This window comes from Puma concolor, chromosome C2, assembly GCF_028749965.1.
Source record: "Puma concolor isolate L17-30 chromosome C2, mPumCon1.1.hap2, whole genome shotgun sequence".
Taxonomy (NCBI): domain Eukaryota; kingdom Metazoa; phylum Chordata; class Mammalia; order Carnivora; family Felidae; genus Puma; species Puma concolor.
Genome location: NC_141675.1, coordinates 29,869,345 through 29,889,926, shown reverse-complemented (window position 1 = coordinate 29,889,926; position 20,582 = coordinate 29,869,345). Strand labels below are relative to the sequence as shown.

General features: G+C 37.5%; 1 protein-coding gene across 4 annotated transcripts in view; it reads left to right on the top strand.

Moving 5' to 3' along the window:
* The window catches only part of TOPBP1 (DNA topoisomerase II binding protein 1), a 62,145-nt gene that overhangs the window by 33,232 nt on the left and 8,331 nt on the right, over nt 1-20,582 (top strand). For all 4 annotated transcript variants that reach the window (XM_086674317.1, XM_086674318.1, XM_086674320.1 and 1 more), the window contains 13 exons: nt 1,499-1,672; nt 1,757-1,872; nt 6,185-6,308; nt 7,138-7,284; nt 7,403-7,505; nt 9,400-9,592; nt 11,436-11,656; nt 12,465-12,631; nt 12,877-12,988; nt 16,460-16,623; nt 17,383-17,520; nt 19,092-19,181; nt 19,351-19,512. In XM_086674317.1, coding sequence (XP_086530443.1) covers nt 1,499-1,672; nt 1,757-1,872; nt 6,185-6,308; nt 7,138-7,284; nt 7,403-7,505; nt 9,400-9,592; nt 11,436-11,656; nt 12,465-12,631; nt 12,877-12,988; nt 16,460-16,623; nt 17,383-17,520; nt 19,092-19,181; nt 19,351-19,512 — 1,911 coding nt within the window. The remainder of the gene's footprint in view (nt 1-1,498; nt 1,673-1,756; nt 1,873-6,184; nt 6,309-7,137; nt 7,285-7,402; nt 7,506-9,399; nt 9,593-11,435; nt 11,657-12,464; nt 12,632-12,876; nt 12,989-16,459; nt 16,624-17,382; nt 17,521-19,091; nt 19,182-19,350; nt 19,513-20,582) is intronic.

The following is a 20,582-nucleotide window of genomic DNA, read 5'->3' as shown; positions in this document are numbered from 1 at the left end:
CGGACCGCGAGATCGTGACCTGGCCGAAGTCGGACGCTCAACCGACTGCGCCACCCAGGCGCCCCTAGGAAGTCTTTTCTAACTATAACATACACCCTTAAGAAAGTAAAGGATTCTGGGGTGGCTCATTTGGTTAAGTGTTCGACTTCAGCTGAGGTCATGATCTCACAGTTTGTGAGTTCGAGCCCCACGTGGGGCTCTGTGCTGACAGCTCAGAGACTGGAGCCTGCTTTGGATTCTGTGTTTCCTCTCTCTGCCCCTCCTCCCTTGTGCTCTGTCTCTCTCTGTCTCTCAGAAATACATAAATGTAAAAAAAAAAATTTCTTTTTAAAGTAAAGAATTCATATGAATCTGACAGCATTAAAAGAAATTCTCCACATTCAACTGCAGATTTTACAAATGTGCAATAAAAGTATTTCAAAATTCTCCATGGCAAAAATTTGACAACAAATTGGAAACAAATATGTGTATATCTCAGTGGGTATGTATACATATAAATTTATGCAAATATTTAGGCAAGAGAATAAAAAAAAAAGACAAACCAATAGGAAAAATGGGCAAGAGCTAGGAAGACATAGCTGTCACAAAAACTTCAATAGAAATATTATACATGCATAAAGATGTTTAATATCATTTGGTATAATAGGGTGGGAAATTAAATTTTTTTAACCTATCAGATGGGCAAAAAAGAAAAATCTGATTACCCACTGTGCTGTCAAGCATGTTGGGAAACATGCTTCAAGGCTTATGAGAATGTCAACATTGTTATATAAACTTTGCTTAAATGTTTCCCTTTACTCTTACATGGGAAAAATGGTGTGTGTGCAAGGTTCATTGCATCATTATTCTGGCAGAAGATTGTTAATCTAAATATTCATCAGGAGAGCAGTGCTAAATACAGTCAGTCAGCTGTCTGCATGGAATACTATACAGATGGGAAAGAGGGGCAGCAGCATGGGCCCCTTCCCATGAGGGAGCTGTGGGTGGCTTGGGAACAGGAATATATTTTGTTCCTTTGAGGATTTTTCACAATTCTCAGCTCAGTCTGACTTATTAACCTTATAGTTCACATCTTGGTTATATCCATCCTTGTTTATCCGTTTCCTTCCATGTTTTTTGTTTGTTCATTTTGGTTTTTGGTGTCCTTAATTTTAACTGCACCTCCTAGTCTAAGATTTGGCTGAACATGGGTAGCACAGCTGAAAATGTAAGTGTGTTTGTCTCTTTGAACCCATTTGCTGGACAGTACAAAATTATTTTTCTTTATTGGGTTCAGATGCAGATAATATTTCATTCTTTTTGTTGTTTGGAGGAAAACTGGAGGAGGCTAAAGCTGTAATCCAGTTAATTTTGAGGATTCTCCTCTCTCTCCTCTCTTTACCTCTCCTGTTTCCCTTTCCCTGTACTGTTTACGTTCCTCTTCTTTTATCTCTTCCCTTGTCTCCTTGTCTCCTCTTCCTCTTAACCTTTCTTTCCCTCTCCCTCACCATACATCTAGGATGCACTTGCAGCCTTGGAAACTCCAGGAGGTCCCAGCCAACACAAAAGGAAACTGAGTACACCACTTTCAGAAGTCATTGTCAGAAACTTGAAACTTGCTGTGGCAAACAGCTCCCGAAATGCTGTTGCTCTTTCTGCCAGCCCTCAGCTGAAGGATGCCCAATCCAAGAAGGTAGAATTAGATTTCTTAATAAAAGCAAGTTGTATGTAAAATATTTCAAATAATAATAGTTGATCAGTTTTATTTTCTTTCCAGGAACAGGAAGAAGCTCCAAAGCCACTTCACAAGGTAGTGGTATGTGTTAGTAAGAAACTCAGTAAGAAGCAGAGTGAGCTGAATGGGATTGCAGCCTCTCTAGGAGCGGATTACAGGTAGTTGACACATCTTTCTGTTTGGTACTGTTATTGTCTAAATTTATAGGAAAACCTAAAGTTATTGTGAGCATCCACAAAGGAACATTTATTTTGCCTTTTCCTGTATTGTATTGTCTGCAGTCTCCAGTTGATTTTTAATTTACTACATCCTTGAAAAATACCCTCTTCCATATCAATTCACTTTGATATGTGTATTTCATAGGGTGTAATGCACAAATATTTGAGAACCTATTTTGTGCCACTCACTATTCTGGAAACTTGGGTTCCATGAATTATGAATACAGTCTAGAAGAATCCTTGTCTTTAAGGAGTTTATAATCTAATAATACAGTTAATGAGATGAGGTCTGAGATTAAGCATATTTTTAGTAGTGATTTTCAGAGTAGAGCCCTGTGAGTAGTGCTAAAGTATTGCTACACTCCTGAATTAAAGTGGTCTTTTTTTTTTTTAATTTTTTTTTCAACGTTTTTTTTATTTTTTTTGGGACAGAGAGAGACAGAGCATGAACGGGGGAGGGGCAGAGAGAGAGGGAGACACAGAATCGGAAACAGGCTCCAGGCTCCGAGCCATCAGCCCAGAGCCTGACGCGGGGCTCGAACTCACGGACCGCGAGATCGTGACCTGGCTGAAGTCGGACGCTTAACCGACTGCGCCACCCAGGCGCCCCTAAAGTGGTCTTTTTTTTAAGGATGTTTTGATTTCTATTCATTGTTACTACTTTGGAGACCTGGGTTATCAGATCTGCCCCTCCTCCTGACAGCCAGGCTAGAGACAGGTCTCTAGCACAGATGGTGCGTGTGCCAGGGATCGAGAGGCCCTGGCCTATGCCAGGCAGTCCTGCATTGATCGTACTCCACTGTCTGCAGTGCTAGCTTTCTTGATCACTTGTAGCCAACCGTTTGTGGCAGCATAATGATTGGTTCTTCAAGTAATAGACAGTTGGAGAAATATGTTTGGCTTCATCTTCCCTTTGGTAAGTCTTGTTTTAGTTTTCTGATAGATTAGATTGGGAGAATATAAAAATAAAAAGTATCTGGGATAGTTATAAGCATCTTAATGTATTTAATGTATCTGTTGTAGAAAAGAAAAGCTTTTTACTTGTAATTATTACTTGTATTACCTGTTTCATATGTTACTATATAATCTTATCGACTGTATAATTACATGTTACAGTATTCGTCTTACCTTTTACCAATTGCTGAGTTCTTAGCATGAGCCAAGCTTTGTCTCATTTCATTCTCACAAAAGTCCTATGAGGGTATATATATTTGTCAAAATTGAATGCTTTCTTTATTCTCTTTGGATGTGGACTTGATATAAGATGTAGAAGGAACCTATAGGACTTGTGTTTTAATAAGACTTAAAATGCCAGTCCTCTCAGTGTGAAAAATAGAATCTATTGCTGAAATTCCTAAAAAAGATATAACTGATTTAAAGTTTGCATTAAATCTATTCCTGAAAGATTTCTCAGACTTTGTGATAAAAGAGAGGGAAGAACACTTTAACATGTAGAGTTTACAATACTTGATCCGTTCTCAAATAAAACTGTCCTAGAAGTTCCCATCCATAAGCTAGAACAGAACATCCTGAAGAGGTCATGACACTGCCTACCACTTCCTACAGTTTAAACATCTAGACCAGATCTCCTCAGCATGTCATAGCATTACCTCTACTAAATGGATTTCACAAATATAACTTAACTGCTTTTGTAATTTTATTTTTTTAGGTTTATTTTTTGAGAGAGAGAGAGCGTGAACAGGGGAGGAGCACAGAGAGAGGGAGACAGAATCCGAAGCAGGCTCCAGGTTCTGAACTGTTAGCACAGAGCCCAACGCGGGGCTCAAACCCACAAACTGTGAGATCATGACCTGAGCCAAAGTCAGACACTTAACCAACTGAGTGCCAGGTGCCCCAACTACTTTTGTAATTTTAAAAACTAAGAGTCATCAGAAGGCACGTAATCATAGGATATATATTTAATATGTAAATGCCTGTGCCTGATGACACTAGAAGAAAACAGAGTATTCTTATGTTTGCATACATATGTAAAATCACTTCAAATGCTATAGCCACAAGGCTGAAACCAATGTAGAGACTCTGATACCATGAGCACCATTTCTGTTGGTAACAGGACTTTACCAAGAGTTGTTCATAGTTTGGCAAAGTTACAAATTAATCAAAGTACAGTCCTCCATCAATTACTTAGTTGGATGTTTGGTATATTAGTGTATATTAAAAATGCAAAAACAAAACAAAACACTTGGGCTTGTAAGTAAAACAGGCTTCTAGACTCATCTAATTATAAACAAACTTTTTTTTTTTTTACATCTGTGAATTTGTGTCAAGACATTAGAAAATCATGTAAGACATGGGATAATTGTATATATAACTATACTTCAGGATTTCTAGCATCCCTCGACTTTACTGAATGCCAGTAGCACCCTCCATCATATAAACACATTATTGTAACAACCAAAATCACTCTTACAAATCTACACAATAGCTTGTAAAGTAACAATTTTGCTGAAAGCACTGATCTAGACCAGAGGGTGGAACACAGCGTGCCTATTAGTTTACCTATTATCTGTGGCTGCTTTCATACAAGGCAAGAGTTGAGTAGTTGGAAAAAGAGATTTTCGCTGCAAAGCCTAAAATAATTATCATCTGGCCTTTTAAGAAAAACTTTTTGGGGCACCTGGGTGGCTCAGTCTGTTGTGTCTGACTCTTGATCTCAGCTCTGGTCTTGATCTCAGGGTTGTGAGTTGAAGCCCCGTGTTGGGCTCCATGCTGGGTTGTTAAGCCTACTTTAAAAAAAAAAAAAGAAAGTTTTCTAATCCCTGGTCTAAACCATTTATAACCATTGAGAGTCTGTCCTTGAAGGATCTCTGAGGACTAAAACCCATAGTTTCTATATTATCACAGTGAGTAATGAAGCAAGATGACTCAGGCAAAAACATTCTTCTATTTTAAAAATTATTTTTATGATTTATTTACATTTGTATTATTTTCCCTAACATCAGAAATAGGAACAACCATTAGAAAGACTAACAACTCGCGGTGCCTGGGTGGCTCAGTCAGTTAATTGTCCAACTCTTGATCTCAGCTCAGGTCTTTAGCTCTCTGACAGCACACAGCCTGCTTGGGATCTCTCTCCCTCTCTTTTCTCTCTGCCTCTCACTGGGCATAAAGCCTACTTAAAAAAAGAAAGACTAACAACTAAATTAGGCAAGGTGTTCTTTACTATTATTTTTAAGGAAACAAAATAGAGTAAGAAATAGAGATGTTTATAATATAATTTAGAAGGAAATATGCCTTAATTAATTTGACTATTTAAAAACCCTAAAGATATATTTTTTTAAATGTTTGCTTACTTTGGGAGAGGGCACATACATGAGAGAGAGTGTGGCGCAAGCAGGGGAGGGAGAGACCGAGAATCCCAAGCAGGCTGCATGTTCATGGAGCTGTCACAACTGTGGGATCATGACCTGGGCCAAAATCAAGAGTCAGATGCTTAACCAGGGATATTTCTTAGTTAGGAAATGGAAAGTATGTTAAGTGTCCATAAAGAGAAAACTATTTAACTTTGGTGATTTTATGCAGAAATATAATTTTACTTTCTCTTTGGCTTTTACTTGATCTTTTGAAGGATGGCACATATTTTACAATTTTTAGATTACTTTCCTAGATCAGGAAACTGTTACGTGGGAAGAGTCAGGAGATTGTAGCATTATGTATTAGTTAATATGGGTTTTGAAGTCAAAACTACCACTTAATATCCTAAAACATGTTACTTAATTGTGTCCTTTAGTTTTCTTATCTGTACAGTTTTAATATAATAATATATAATAATACCAGCGTGTTAGGATTGTTGCGAGGAATGGCTGAGATAATGTTGTTTCAAGTACATAGTTTATTACAGGGCATAGAGCAAATGTACAGTGACCAGTGACCTCCAACAACCAGAGGACAGATTGGATGTTTTGCCTATTTTATTGATTTGAAAATACCTTTATTGTTACTCTAAAGTGATACTCATTGTAAAAAGAAAATTTAAACAATTCGGAAAAGTATAAAGAAGGAAGTAATACTTTTAAAGACTGTCTTTCCTGGTATCTCTCTGTATTTACATACCTAGTGTGTGTAAAATTTGACCCCCCCAACCCCCCCAAAAAAGCCTGTCATTTAATGTCCATGTTTACTCCAGATCTTAGAAGTTTTTTGAAGGTAAATATATTCATAGAGAGTAATGATCGTCTTAAATTTATTTAGCTATTTCTCTTAGTTATTTGTTAAAATTTGGTTGTTTCAGATGGAGTTTTGATGAAACGGTGACTCATTTCATTTATCAAGGCCGACCAAATGACACTAACCGAGAATATAAATCTGTAAAAGAAAAAGGAGTACACATTGTTTCAGAGCATTGGCTTTTAGAAGTAAGCAATACTTTTTTTTTCCTTTTCTATTAAATGAGAATGTATATAAACATTTCCAGACATAAGCTAGTTTCCATATATGTAAACAAGTTTGATAACCTTAGTTAACAGTGCACATTTCATTTCCTTGGCATTAAAAACTTAAGATCTTTCGTCCCTAAATACTTAAACAAGTCTTTTCTTTTTTTTTTTTTTTTTTTTTTTTTTTTTTAGCATTTATTTATTTTTGAGAGAGAGAGTGAGAGAGCATGAGCAGGGGAGGGGCAGAAAGAGAGGGAGACACAGAATCTGAAGCAGGCTCCAGACTCTGAGCCGTCAGCACAGAGCCCGATGTGGGAGGACTCGAACCTATGAACTGAGGTGAAGTCAGATGTTTAACCAACTGAGCCACAAGGCGACCCCATACTTAACAAGTCTTTAATGGATACTCTTTCTGACTTCTCTGATTCTTGTCGCTAATAAAAATGATGTAAAATAAAATGTTCTAAAAATTTAAGGCGAATTAATTTGGCACACCAGTGCAGTTTAGAACTGTGTTTTCTAGAATTTTTCTCTGTTTCTGGGTATTCCCAGGAATAGGATTGATACCTTGGCAAAAGCACAGGAATGAAATATGTTTTGTTCTTTAGTGTATATGACATTAAACAGTGAGAATAATTTTTCGTTTGTATGGTGGAATGTTTCAATGTCACCTACTTTTCAAAACTTTAATTCTGTAAACTTTTGCCATCTTAGAACATAATGGATTGGTTGTCCTTATTCTGCTTAACATCATTTATTCATTAAGATGTTTTTCAGCCCTGTTTTAAAGCCTGCCATTGTATTGCAGTGTGCCCAAGAGTATAAGCATCTTCCTGAATCTCTTTATCCACATACTTATAATCCCAAAATGAGCTTGGATATCAGTACAGTGCAAGATGGCAGACTCTGTAATAGTCGACTACTCTCAGCTGATTCAGCAACAAAGGATGATGAGGTAGGTGATATGGATGACGCATTTACCCCCTCCTTAAGCTGAATGCATAATCTTACAGTGCTGTGAAACCAAATGTAATGACTTGTTTTGAGAAATTATAATTCTTCTCCTTGAATAGCCAGATCATTTGCCTGTAGAAGAAAATGACATAGACGATATGACCACCAGTAATAAAGAATTAGTAACATCAAATGGAGATGGAAGGAATGACTCTAAAGGAGGTAAAATATTTTAAGTTACAAAAAACATTTTTTTACACATCTCTATCTTTCATACAGAATGCTTCCTTTGTTTTCTGTGTTGCTAAATACAAGTAAAGCATATATTTGAGGATTGATTTGAGGTTATATGCCAATCATTAATAATTTGCAAAGCTTTAAGTGATTTATAAGTGTCCAAACTTGTGAAATCTGTGGAACAAGTTATTTTAGAGTTAGTGTGATACAGCCCTATTCTGTTAAAGGTAGGTGGAATTGGTGGTTTTGTAAAAATTTATTCTTCAGTTTTCAGTAACTTCCAAAAAGCTTTATTGTATATGTGGTATATTTTAATATATTCACATGGTTTAAAGGTATGGAAGGAGGCATGAAGTTTCTCCCTGCCTTCCAGTGTTTTTAGTTTCTTATGTATCCTAGAGCTGTGTTATGCATATACAATCATAAATACATATGTTCTCTCCTGCACTTTTTTCTTAATATTAATTTTTTGGGAGAGCGTAAGTGGAGGAGGGGCAGAGAGAGGGGGACAGAGGATCCAAAGTGGGCTCTGTGCTGATAAGCTGACAGCAGCAATCCCGATGTGGGGCTCCAACTCAACAAACCGCAAGATCATGACCTGAGCCAAAGTCGGACACTCAACTGACTATAAGCCACTCAGGTGCCCCACTCCTTCTGTACTTTTAAAAAAGTGTATAAATGGTGGACATAACTATATATGCTATTTTGTACATTCATCTTTATCTTTTTGCTTAATAGTTCAACTTTTGGAGTGTTTCATATTAGTACATAAGGAGCTTGTTTGATCTCTCTTTTTCTTTTTTTTTTGTAACTGTATAGTATTGATTGTGTTGACCAAGAAGAGGCTACAAAGCAACCAAAAGCAATTATTTGGGATTTTCAGGATTGCAGTCCAGGAGATAGAGTCCATTAAAACTCGTCATTGCAAGCAGGGAGTACAGGCTTATAAAGGCAGAAACAGCAAGGTTATATAACTTGCTTTGGAAGAAATATGATTGGGGCTGTCAGAGTTTAAATTGACTATCTAATACAAGATTGTTATTTAGCTAACAGATGATAACCTTTATTTGAGTCCAAAATAGAAGGATATGTTCTAAGAGGTGGTGGAGTTTGTGGTTGACAAGCTGCAATTGACAGAAGTTAAAAGCTCATAGTGTACCTGAGAATTGAAACAGGAGACTTTGCATAGCCTTACGTCCTTTGTCCTTTGACTCTGTTTTGAGTGACTCTCTTAGCAATGCTTCCATTTTGAATCTTCTTTCACATTTCTATGAATGCAGGCTATTTCTAATTTCTTGCTATTACAAAGAGTACAGCAGCAAATAACTATCTGTAGATGTCCTCTTTTTAATGGATTAATATTTTCTATTTTCCTTACTCATCTTACCCTACTGGAGCTTTCTTTATGACTTACCTATTTAGTTATTTAGTTAGTCCCACTCAGTTCATTCCAAAAATGTTTATTTAGGATCTATTTCTGTGTTTACAAGGAAACCAAAGATATATATATATTGTGGTCTGTTTTTAAGGACCAAGGGGTAGAAATCACATACATTAATTATGGATGCACCTCAGAGCATAGTACATAACACAAGAGGGTCAGAAGCAGACAGGGAGTTCTACAAAAGGGAGAATCACTGCAGGTCTTAGCAGGATGTCTTGGAAGGGCTTTTTTGATTTTTTCATATACGGTCCTTCTGGTAAGGACGGCCTAAGGTTCTGCAGTATTCATAGTCTTGTTCATTACTGTCGCCTGTAGTAAGCAATAAATGTCAAGTTAATAAATCTGTGTTCAAATACAGACAAAATAGTTAATGTGAATGAGATGTGATAAAAAAGAGAAACTTACCTTAATTGGTGTATTTGCATGTGTTTCAAGCTCTGACACAGACATTGGAGATGAGAGAGAACTTTCAGAAGCAGCTGCAGGAGATCATGTCTGCGACGTCAATAGTGAAACCCCAAGGGCAGAGGGCTTCCCTTTCAAGAAGTGGTTGTAACAGCACTTCTTCAACCCCTGATAGCAGTCGCTCTGCCCGCAGTGGGCGAAGTAGAGTCCTGGAGGCACTGAGGTATGTACCTGTCACTGGTGGCAGACAGGAGCAACTAGGTGACTCAACAGAAAGGTAGCTCCTTATTTGGGTTTCTACTCGCTCAGTTCCATAAGTTAAGCCTCATTCTGCATTTTTTTTTTTTTTCCAGCAAAGCAGAAGTTTAGAATAACTAGAACAGAACAGGAAAAAAGGGTTATAGTACTGGGCCTTACTTAGCCCAATCTATATACATATATTATATGCAGATACTATACTGGTTGTAGACTTTTCTCTCTTCCATTACTTCCTAGCTTTTCCTCCTTCCCTCTCTTGTTCCAAGCAGTTGTAGAATTCTTACTTTGGGGTAAGAGGCAGACAAAGGTTTGTTCCATACCAAGCAACTGCTTCACATTGAGGCATGATTAATATTTTTTATTACCAGGGCTCCTGGTGGCTCAGTCAGTTAAGCATCCAACTTTGGCTCAGGTCATGATCTCACGGCTCATGAGTTCAAGCCCTGCATCAGGCTCTGTGCTGACAGCTCAGAGCCTGGAGCCTTCTTTGGATTCTGTGTCTCCCTCTCTCTGCCCCTCCCCTGCTTGCACTCTGTGGCTCGCTCTCTCTGTCTCTCTCTCTCTTTCTCTCTCTCTCTCTCTCTCTCTTTCTCTCTCTCTCTCTCTCTCTTTCTCTCTCTCTCTTTCTTTCTCTCTCTCTTTCTCTCTCTCTCTCTCTCTCTCTCAAAAAGCCTCATTTGAAATGGATTCAGTGGATAGTTCTGTCATGTTGGTATTAAATAATAATCGTTCTAAACATTGTAATATAGAGAGAGAAATTTAAATTCTTTTAGAACCACATTCATTTTGTATTCTCTTTACAAATTTACCTTCTAGAAAAGGTGATTACAGATCTCAGTGTGATATGACAAGTTCAGTCGCATAACTTCATCTTTTTCCTGATAGAAGGATCTCTAATTGTATGTTGACTGTTAGGGGACTTCTATCTTGAATTGATTGATTGAACTATGCATCTGTCTTAAGCTACCTGTATATTTCATGAGGCCAATTCTATATCTTCATACTGAGTAAACGTGACTTTTTGTCTAATATACTTCAGATGATGTTTTGTCATTACAGAGAGCCTAAATCTTGTGCCAAGGTCAGAGTAAATAAGTATACTCAGAATAAGGCTATCTGCCTTGTATTTGAGGCAAATGAACTCTCTGGGCTAAATTATTTTTGTTAAGATTCCATTTACATACATTGGAGGATTTAATATTTAGAAGGAAAACAGTTGGAATTATATTTACCGTCTAGTGGAATTATTGTAATTATGACATAAAACATGCTTCACTCTAGTTCAGTATATGACTGATCTAAGACTCTGGGAGGTTCGGTTACCAAGAGCCAAAAGCACCTTCTTTTAAGGCAGCTTTTATAGGGTCTTTCCTGTGTAATTATAGTTCTTATTATTTCAAGTGATAAAAATACAACTGCTGGTAAGCAAAGTAACTGGTTTTCTAAACATTACCGTGTTTCCCTAAGCCTGTATAATTAAGAAAAATTCCATTTTCAAATGTAGCAATCATTTTAGAATTTTGAAAACAATTTCTTGACAGTAAACTTTCCCTTTTAAAGTTTTAAATATATGGACATTCAGTCGAAATAGATATTTTCTTTTCTAACTAAAACAGTAAGTTTTAGAAAGAAATATTTTTAAAAGAAAAAATTTCCCAAAGTTCATTTATTCCATATTTTCAGGTGCTTACTGTGTGCTAGATGGTGGGCATACAAAGGTGAGCCTCAAATTTGCAGTCTTATGGAATTTATGAGTGTAGATTTGTCGTGCCTATCTGTTTATTAAAATTGTCACTTTTACTCCTTAGGCAGTCTCGTCAAACAGTACCTGATGTCAACACGGAGCCCTCCCAGAATGAACAGATCATTTGGGATGACCCAACAGCCAGGGAGGAGAGAGCACGGCTTGCCAGCAATCTGCAGTGGCCTAGTTGTCCCACACAGTATTCTGAGCTTCAGGTTGACATTAAAAAATTGGAGGATACTCCTTTCCAGGAGCCTTTACATGACGCAGAAACTGCTGAACAGGGTAACGAGAGGAAATCTATTCATTTGTTTGCATGAAGTACACATTGGCTTCTTAAAAATAGATAAGCACATTGTGGTTCTCTGAATGACACATGCAAACAAAAAACTTACTAGATATTTTTGATTTTAGTAAGAGACAAAAAATAATTATAAATTGAGATAATTTATCAGTAAATTGAATAACATGTTTTGGTTCTTAAATTGGAAATTGAAGATTGGGCAGTGTTTTCCAGACATAGTTTTTCAGTATTGTTCTCTCTCCTTCTCATCCTTTGTACATTTGTGTCATTAAAGTTTGGACTTTGCCCAGTTACTTTATTTTCATTTAAATCTTCTAAATTGAGCCAGCAGGTACCTATATCTGTTCTTTGAATTTGTATGTGTTTCTTTCTGAATTCTCCTATTTTTTCCCTTGGGCTCCACCTTGAAAACAAAATGATTCCTATCTTTCATTTTTGGTCATTTTTTCTCCCCCTTTTTCTCATTTTGCATGATTCTGTCTCCACACTAAATAGATTTTCTCCAATTGTAGCTTTTGCTGTCATTTTACAAATTTGGGTTCCATTTTACTGATGAAAGCTTGGTATTTAAAGAAAGGGTTGGGAGAATCCCGCAGATAACCTATTTGCCTTTTTAAAAAGCTAATTAATTGCACTTATTTATAAGCTCTAGAGGTAGGCTGCTTTTACGTGTATATTCCAGAGTTTGTGTTTAATTTCATCTTGGTTAAGACAGATGAGACTATTTGCCTGAATTTGTTCTTAGTCATATTTGGGTAACATCACACTGCAGCATTTTATTGCCCTCAGCTGTCTGTGATTCCGGAAACATGTGTGTAACTGAAGCCCCAAAACACCCAATCTCTGAAGAACTGGAAACACCAATTAAAGACAGCCACCTGATCCCTACACCTCAAGCCCCCAGTATTGCCTTCCCCCTGGCCAACCCACCAGTGGCTCCACACCCTAGAGAAAAGGTTAGTTTATCCTAAGTATGATGTTATGCCCTTTTGATATTGCTGTTGTGTTGCATTAAAAATTTATTGATAACAGTATCAGGAGTTCACAGATGTTGAAAACTACATTTCTTTGCATTGTATTATTATTTCTGTATTTGATAAACTGGAAGACTAAGTAAAGTGTCACTGAAAAAGAATCATATAGCTGATGATAACCTTTTTAGTGTTAATTTTTTTTCTAAAATAAAACTCTTCCATTTCAGACTATAACAATAGAGGAAACTCATGAAGACCTAAAAAAACAGTACATATTTCAGTTGTCATCTCTGAATCCTCAAGAACGTATTGATTATTGTCATCTAATTGAAAAACTAGGTACAAGTATTTTACTTAAGTCAAAAATGCAACCTTACTTGGAAACTAGTGTAGTTGATATCATTTGTAAGGTGTAGAAATTGAGATTAAAAACATTGGAGCGGGGGTGCCTGGATGGCTCAGTCAGTAGAGCACGCAAGTCTTGATCTCGGGGTTGTGAGTTCAAGCCCCATATTGGGTGTGGATCCTACTTGCAAAATAAAATTTAAAAAGATGGGTAACTTGTCTAAGGCTGTATGTATTGAGTCAGCATTAGAACTTTGATTTTATAAAGGTCTACATAAATCTGAAGTCACTGGGTTATAGCATGTAAATATTTAAAGTTTATTTAGATTGAAACCAACCATCAAAATGATTTAAGAATGTCTTGTGCTGCTTTGAGCTTTTTGTTCATTGGTGAAATCATTGCAATTGTAGGTTTAAAATAACACTGCATTTAATTGAGGTTGAAGGTAGAGTAATACCCAGAGAGGAACAACCTCTTCTGTAACATTCCACTATATATGTCAGGCTGTCCACCTGATGTCATTCTGGAAGCAGCATACTAGGAAGGTAACCTGGTGCTCTTTAGCAGTACTGTCCAACCTAAAGAGAACATAAGCCACATATGTAATTTTAAACTTTCCAGTAGCCACATTTTAAAAAGTAAAAAACAAGTGAAATTAATTTTAAACATATATTTTATTTAACCTAGTGAACTCAAAATCCTATATTCAACACATAATCAATATAAAATACCAATGATATTTTCCTTACTAAGTTCTTGAAAGGTATATTTAACACTTCTAGCACCTCTCAATTTGGACCGGCTGTGCTTCAAGTGTTTGATAACCACATGTGGCTGGTGCCTACTCTGTTGGACAAAGCAGCTGTACAGGGTTAGGGAAAGTATAGGAAGAGAACTTAATCTGACAGCTTGGTATTGAGAAAACATTAAGATATAATGGTTGTTTTAGGGGCACCTGGGTGGCTCAGTTGGTTAGGCATCCACCCTTAGCTCAGGTCATGATACCGTGGTTAGGGAGTTTGAGCCCTGTGTCGGGCTCTGCTGACAGCTCAGAGCCTGGAGCCTGCTTCAGATTCTGTGTCTCCCTCTCTCTCCACCCCTCCCCCACTCCTGCTCTTTCTTTCTTCTCTCAAAGATAAACATTAAAAAAAAAAACTTTTAAAAGAAGAAATGGGGGGCGCCTGGTGGCGCAGTCGGTTAAGCGTCCGACTTCAGCCAGGTCACGATCTCGCGGTCCCTGAGTTCGAGCCCCGCATCGGGCTCTGGGCTGATGGCTCAGAGCCTGGAGCCTGTTTCCGATTCTGTGTCTCCCTCTCTCTCTGCCCCTCCCCCCTTCATGCTCTGTCTCTCTCTGTCCCAAAAAAATTTTAAAAATTAAATTAAAAAAAAATAGAAGAAATGGTTGTTTTAGTAATGGCCCTGAGTTGTCAAGAAAGTATTAAATGTTATTTAGTGCTGTCCTTTTGAGAATGTGGAAAACCATGATTTTTTTAAGGTTTCTGTCAAATACTGGGGCACTTGGGTGGCTCAGTCAGTTGAGTGTCTGACTTTGGCTCAGGTCAGGATCTCACCATTTGTGAATTTAAGCTCCACATCAGGCTTGCAGCTGTCAGCTAAGAGCCCGCTTCGGATCGTCTGTCCCCATCTCTCTGCCCCTCCCCCCCACTTTGAAAAATAAACATTAAAAATTCTTTTAAAAATTTCTGTCAAATACAGTCATACAGTTGCAAAGCTGTATTTCTTGGAAACTGGACTCATGCGGAACAGTTTCTCGGTTACTTGCTAAATCAGATAGAGTTGTAAGTCACAATTGTTAAGCTTTAAGTAGAGGTCCCAAAATGAAAGAAGCTGTTTCAGGTGTCCATCTCCTGTATTTTGTTCCATCTCTGTAAACTGTGGACAAGAGTAGTATCAACTAGCAGAGCATTTTCTAGAAGAGGACAGAGAAAAGAGGCAGATGAGGACAGACTGTGCTGGAATTGAGTCTGAATAGAAAGTTTTTGATACTAGAATGCAGAGAGACCATATTATAAATGAAGCGTGGCCAGCTGATACACATGAGTCAGTATATTGTGTTGTCTGGGTTACAGCATGAATTTGTTATATAGGATTAGATCCTGTTACAATGTGGAATTTTCACCTTACTGTTCTTTTGTCACTCTGATAGTGGGTGAGTTACTGTGTATCTGTGTCATCATGGGTAGATTGCAGATAACAATAGTCACCTACCTTCATAGAGTTGTGGGAATTAAAGGAGTTCATAATCTGGAGCACTCTGAATAGTGCCTGGCATATAATAAGTGCTCAAACAGTATTGCTGCCATTATTAGACTCCTCTGTAAAGCATGAGTAGAATTTGAATGTTTTGTTGAATTCTCACGAAGTCCTTAAAACAACTCTGCCTAACCAGTAATCTCACTTCTGAAGTATAAATCAAAAGCCATGCTTTACATATGCTTACGCCACCTTCTTTCCTCTTAAGTCAGGCTTCATACATTTGTATGAGAAGAGGGTCAGCCCCCACCTGCTGCTTCATCTCTGTTTACCTATTGTGTGTGTTTTCCTCCCAAGCTTCTATGTTGTTGGGCTACTGACCTTATTTCCACTCACAGAAAATTTTCTTCTGCTTTTAGTCTGTAGAAGCCCCTTTTTGACTTCTGTCTCCCTGGTTATGCATATTCAGTGCTTGAAAACTGCAAAAGTGGTTGAGACTTGAGATACCAGCAGTAGTATATGGCCTCTGTTTATATTGTTTCTTTTTATATCTTAATTGTAACCAAGTGTTGACAAACTGGAAAGTTTGAACAAGGAAATGTATTGAGATAGCAAAGAACTTTTGTTAATTATATTATATCTGATAATGGCATTGTGGCTGTATAAGAAAATTACCATGTACTTTAAATTTTTTTTAATGTTTATTTTTGAGAGCAAGCGAGCATGTGAGTGGGTGTAGGGGAGGGGCAGAGGGGGAGACACAGAATCCGAAGCAGACTCCAGGCTCTGAGCTGTCTGCACAGAGTCCAATGTGGGGCTCGAACCCACGAACCGTGAGATGATGACCTGAGCCAAGGTCTGACGCTTACTGAGCCACCCAGGCACCCCTGAAAATTGCCATGTACTTTAGAAATGCATACTGACTGGACAGGGATAGAGTAACACAGTGTCTGGAATTTACTTTAAAATAGTTAAGCCGGAAAGGAGGTAGACTGAAGTGGCATAGCAGGATTTTGATAATTTTAGAAGCCAGGTGGCCAGTGTGTGAGTGTTCATTTTACTGTTTTGCTTTCATATTTTAAAGTTTCATAAAAAATATTACTTTATAAAAATGTATGTGAAATGAAATAATTTTCAGTCAATGTTTTTTTTTATTTGGTGTATTTTGTAAATTCTGTGCAGAGTTGACATGTTTTTTTCCTAGGAAAAGTTAAGAATTCCAATAAAGTATCCATTTTTCTCTACTTTAGGTGGACTAGTAATAGAGAAGCAGTGCTTTGATCCTAGTTGTACACACATTGTTGTGGGACATCCACTTCGAAACGAGAAGTATTTAGCTTCATTGGCAGCTGGGAAGTGGGTGCTTCATCGCTCCTACCTGGAAGCATCCCGGACTGCTGGGCACTTTGTGCCGGTGTGTATTCAAATTAACATGAAGAATCATGTTTCTTTAAAAGTAAATTTCTTAACAATTGATTCCAGTACTTCCACTGACCATTCATATAATTGAAATAACTAAATGTGACAAATTAGATTATACCAATTTTATAAGGCCCACAGTAACAAAACAAAAAAATGTATAGAGATCACAAACCCAGACTCTTAGTGATATCAATTTTAATTTGGAAGTGGGCCTTTTTTTTTTCTTATTGGAACAACATTAGAAAATTTCAAGATTATCTCGTTATAAGCTTTTATCTTTACTGCCAGTCCATTAAATACTAAGTTGTGTGAGATATTTTGGTTCCTAACTAACCATCACAGTAATACCTACCATGTAGTTTTTTGAAGTTTTCAATCAACATCCCTTAGGGATCTGATTTCTGTAGACAGGTAATCAAGCTGTTAATACATGTGTCCACTGAGAACATGTCCTTCTGTGAGGTTCATCTTACAGTAGATGAAACCAAATAATCTATGTTTATCAATTACTAAGGTATAGTTATCTGTGTCTCTTAGAAACGTATGCAGTATTTTTCTGATTTCTAATTAAAATCCTGGTATATGAATCGAAATTCATGTACATTTCCTTCTCTCTGTTCAAAAACTGATGCTTATTTTGTGCTCTATATTTATAACAATTGAGTGTATAGCTTTTAACTCTTACTAGATCATGGACTCCTTAAGGACATACTGTAGGACAACTCCAAAGTGTGTTGTACTGATTGTCTAGGAAGAAGACTACGAATGGGGAAGTAGTTCCATACTTGACGTTTTGACTGGAATCACTGTACAGCAACGAAGACTAGCACTTGCAGCAATGAGATGGAGAAAAAAAATCCAGCAAAGACAAGAATCGGGCATTGTTGAGGTATTAACATATATATAGTGATGTAGGTTATTTGAATGGCATTCAGGAATTGTGGATTGAAGTCAGGAAGCCTGTATACACACTCTGGGTGGGGCGGAAGAATACATCTTTATTTCTACTAACATCTAATTGAAAGCATTTCCTTTCATTATAGAAGTCTGGGTAACAAATCCCAACGCTATTAACAGTACCAGTGATTTTACCCCAACAAAAATCAAGATATTTTTTGCTTTGCATTATATTGCAAGTATCTTAAAGTACTGTTTGTGTTCATCACTGTTTTTTAAGTTAATGTTTATTTTTGACAGGGGGAGAGAGAGACAGCATGTAAGTGGGGGAGGGGCAGAGGGAGACACAGAATCCAAAGCAGACTCCAGGCTCTGAGCTGTCAGCACAGAGCCCGACATGGCGCTCGAACCCACAAACTGAGATTGTGACCTGAGCCAAAGTTGGATGCTTAACTGACTGAACTACCCAGGTGCCCCATCATCATTTTTTTTAATTGAAATGTAGTTGATGCACAGTGTTACATTAGTTTCAGGTATGCAACATAGTGATTTGACAACTATACATTATGCTATGCTCACCAAGTATAGCTACCATCTGACTGTACTGCTCTAAAATTTTAGTAGTTATTCAGCCATCACTAGGTCTTTTGTGCAGAAGCACATCTGTTACGTTATAAATTTGTAAATATTTGGATAATTTTTTAAAAGATGGGTTTTTTTGTAATCCTTTATATTAAAAATATTTTAGGGGCGCCTGTGTGTCTCAGTCGGTGAATCATCCAACTCTTGATTTCTGTTCAGGTCATGATCTCAGTTTGTGAGATAGAGTCCTATGTCAGGTTCTGCACTTACAGCACAGAACCTGCTTGGGATATATTCCCTCCCTCTCTCTCAAAACATTTTTTAAAAATCTTTAAAAAAACAAAACAAAACAATATTTTGAAACATTGTTCATGTGGCATGGAAATTACATTTCAATAAAGATGTTACTTTAAAATCATTATTTAAAGAACAGGTCCATAGGTTTCACCCAACTGTCAAAGAGGTCATGGCTTACAAAAAGGTTAGGAACCCAAGTTAGATAATCTTTTGTGTTGTATTCTGAGTTCTCTCCTTTATCCAAGCCCTTGTTAGCCTTAATTTCCCTTCTTTAGGGTAATTCCATTGGCTTCTGTTGATTGTTATTCCCTAGCTAAATATTTTGTATTTCCAATTTGCAAACATCTTCAAGAGAAATATAATGGAAGCTTCTTTAAAGAAGCTGTGCATGAAATTCTACCCTGGATTAATTATGAGAAAAAAGACTAAACAAAAGTCAATTTGCTTTGTTTTCATGTTAGCTAATCAGTAAAGCATTTTCCTTCATCTTCAAGTATTTATTGATGGCCTACTGTGTGCCCAACACCCTGGCTGTGTGTTTCAAAGTATTCTGACCAAAGACAATTACCACTTGTGGCAGAAGTAAAGGTTATTTGTTGACATAAAACTAAATTTACAGATAAAATAATGTATTTGTATTTTATTTCCCAAATAATTTCAACACTGGTATTTTTTCATTTGTAGGGGGCATTTAGTGGGTGGAAGGTCATCTTACATCTTGACCAGTCCCGAGAAGCAGGATTCAAACGCCTTCTTCAGTCAGGAGGAGCGAAGGTTTGTATTGAGTCAACTTACTAAATTTTTTACACAAGTTATTTTCTAACCATGATTGCTGTGATCAGGTGATTTTCTGTACTTTATGAGATGGTAATCCTCAAGCACAAATTATACAGTTGAACTACTTTGGGACAATGATAGATTGTAATGCTTATTTCTTCTTTAGGTGCTACCTGGTCATTCTGTACCTTTATTTAAAGAGGCCACACATCTCTTCTCTGACTTCAGTAAACTGAAACAAGATGACTCAGGAGTTAACATAGCAGAGGCTGCTGCCCAGAATGTGTACTGCCTGAAAACAGATTACATTGCTGATTATCTGACGCAGGTTTGTACGAGTTTGTCCTTGCCCTCCTCATACCCAGAGACAGGCTTATATGCGTAGGGAGGTGACCGCACAACAAAACCCTTGTTAGCTTATGTATTAATAGAATATTCGTCTCCTGTTGTTCTCCTCTGTGCAGTTCCTCTCTGTTTCATTCTGTTTTTTATAATAACACATATGTAAACATTGAACTTGGAGTTAAATGAGGCAGGTATAAAAATCTAGGTACCTCTAAAAGCTTTAAAACTGCTTTTTAATTAAGGTAAGCCAAAACTCAGCCTGCTGTGTAGGTTTTGCTGTTTGTGTTTGGGAGTTGGCTCAGGATTTATAGAAAGAATGGCTAAAACACGTTTATATTTTTTTACGTTTTTTTCTTACATTTTTTTTTAAAAAGCCTTTATCATAAAGCAGTGAGGTGTACCGAAGAGGAATTAGTAAGGCAATACTAACTCCTAGAAACACCTAAATAACTTCTTAAAAATCTCACGCTTTTTCTTTCCCTGCCTCTCTTGGGGCTGTGTTGGGAGTTGGGTACTAGATGTCTGGAGGAATGCAGTGGGGGAGTAGTAGGGTGCTCTGTATTTCTGTGTCTCAGCTCACCACTGCCTACCTAGCTCTCAGAAGTAGCTCAAAACAGAACACTTGGGTGGAGCAAAGCAGCAGAATAGGGAGGGGAGAGTGTCGACTTCATGTTCAAGCTCATGGTCGAGATAAGCTAGGTACAAGTACAACTCAGATAGGCTCACCGCAGTGTTCTGACCTCAGGTTAAAAGCTAGGTGCATTGGGGGGAATGAACGAATGAATGAATTAAAAAAATAAAGGTGGGTGCAGTAGCCACAGGGATCTTGGTGATGATAGCTTTTAGCTTGTCTTTAGCCACGTCGCTCCAATCTGGACGGTCACCCTCTACTTCTGTGCACTGCTGTCCTCCCAGGACCTCCATTCACTATCCTTTCTCTTTGTCAGATCTCCTGTTTCTGAATCCCATGTCATCCTGATCTCTCCTTTTGTTGAGGGTCATCTTATAGTAATTACTTGAGAAAGCACATGAGAGATAAACAGAGATTTTCTA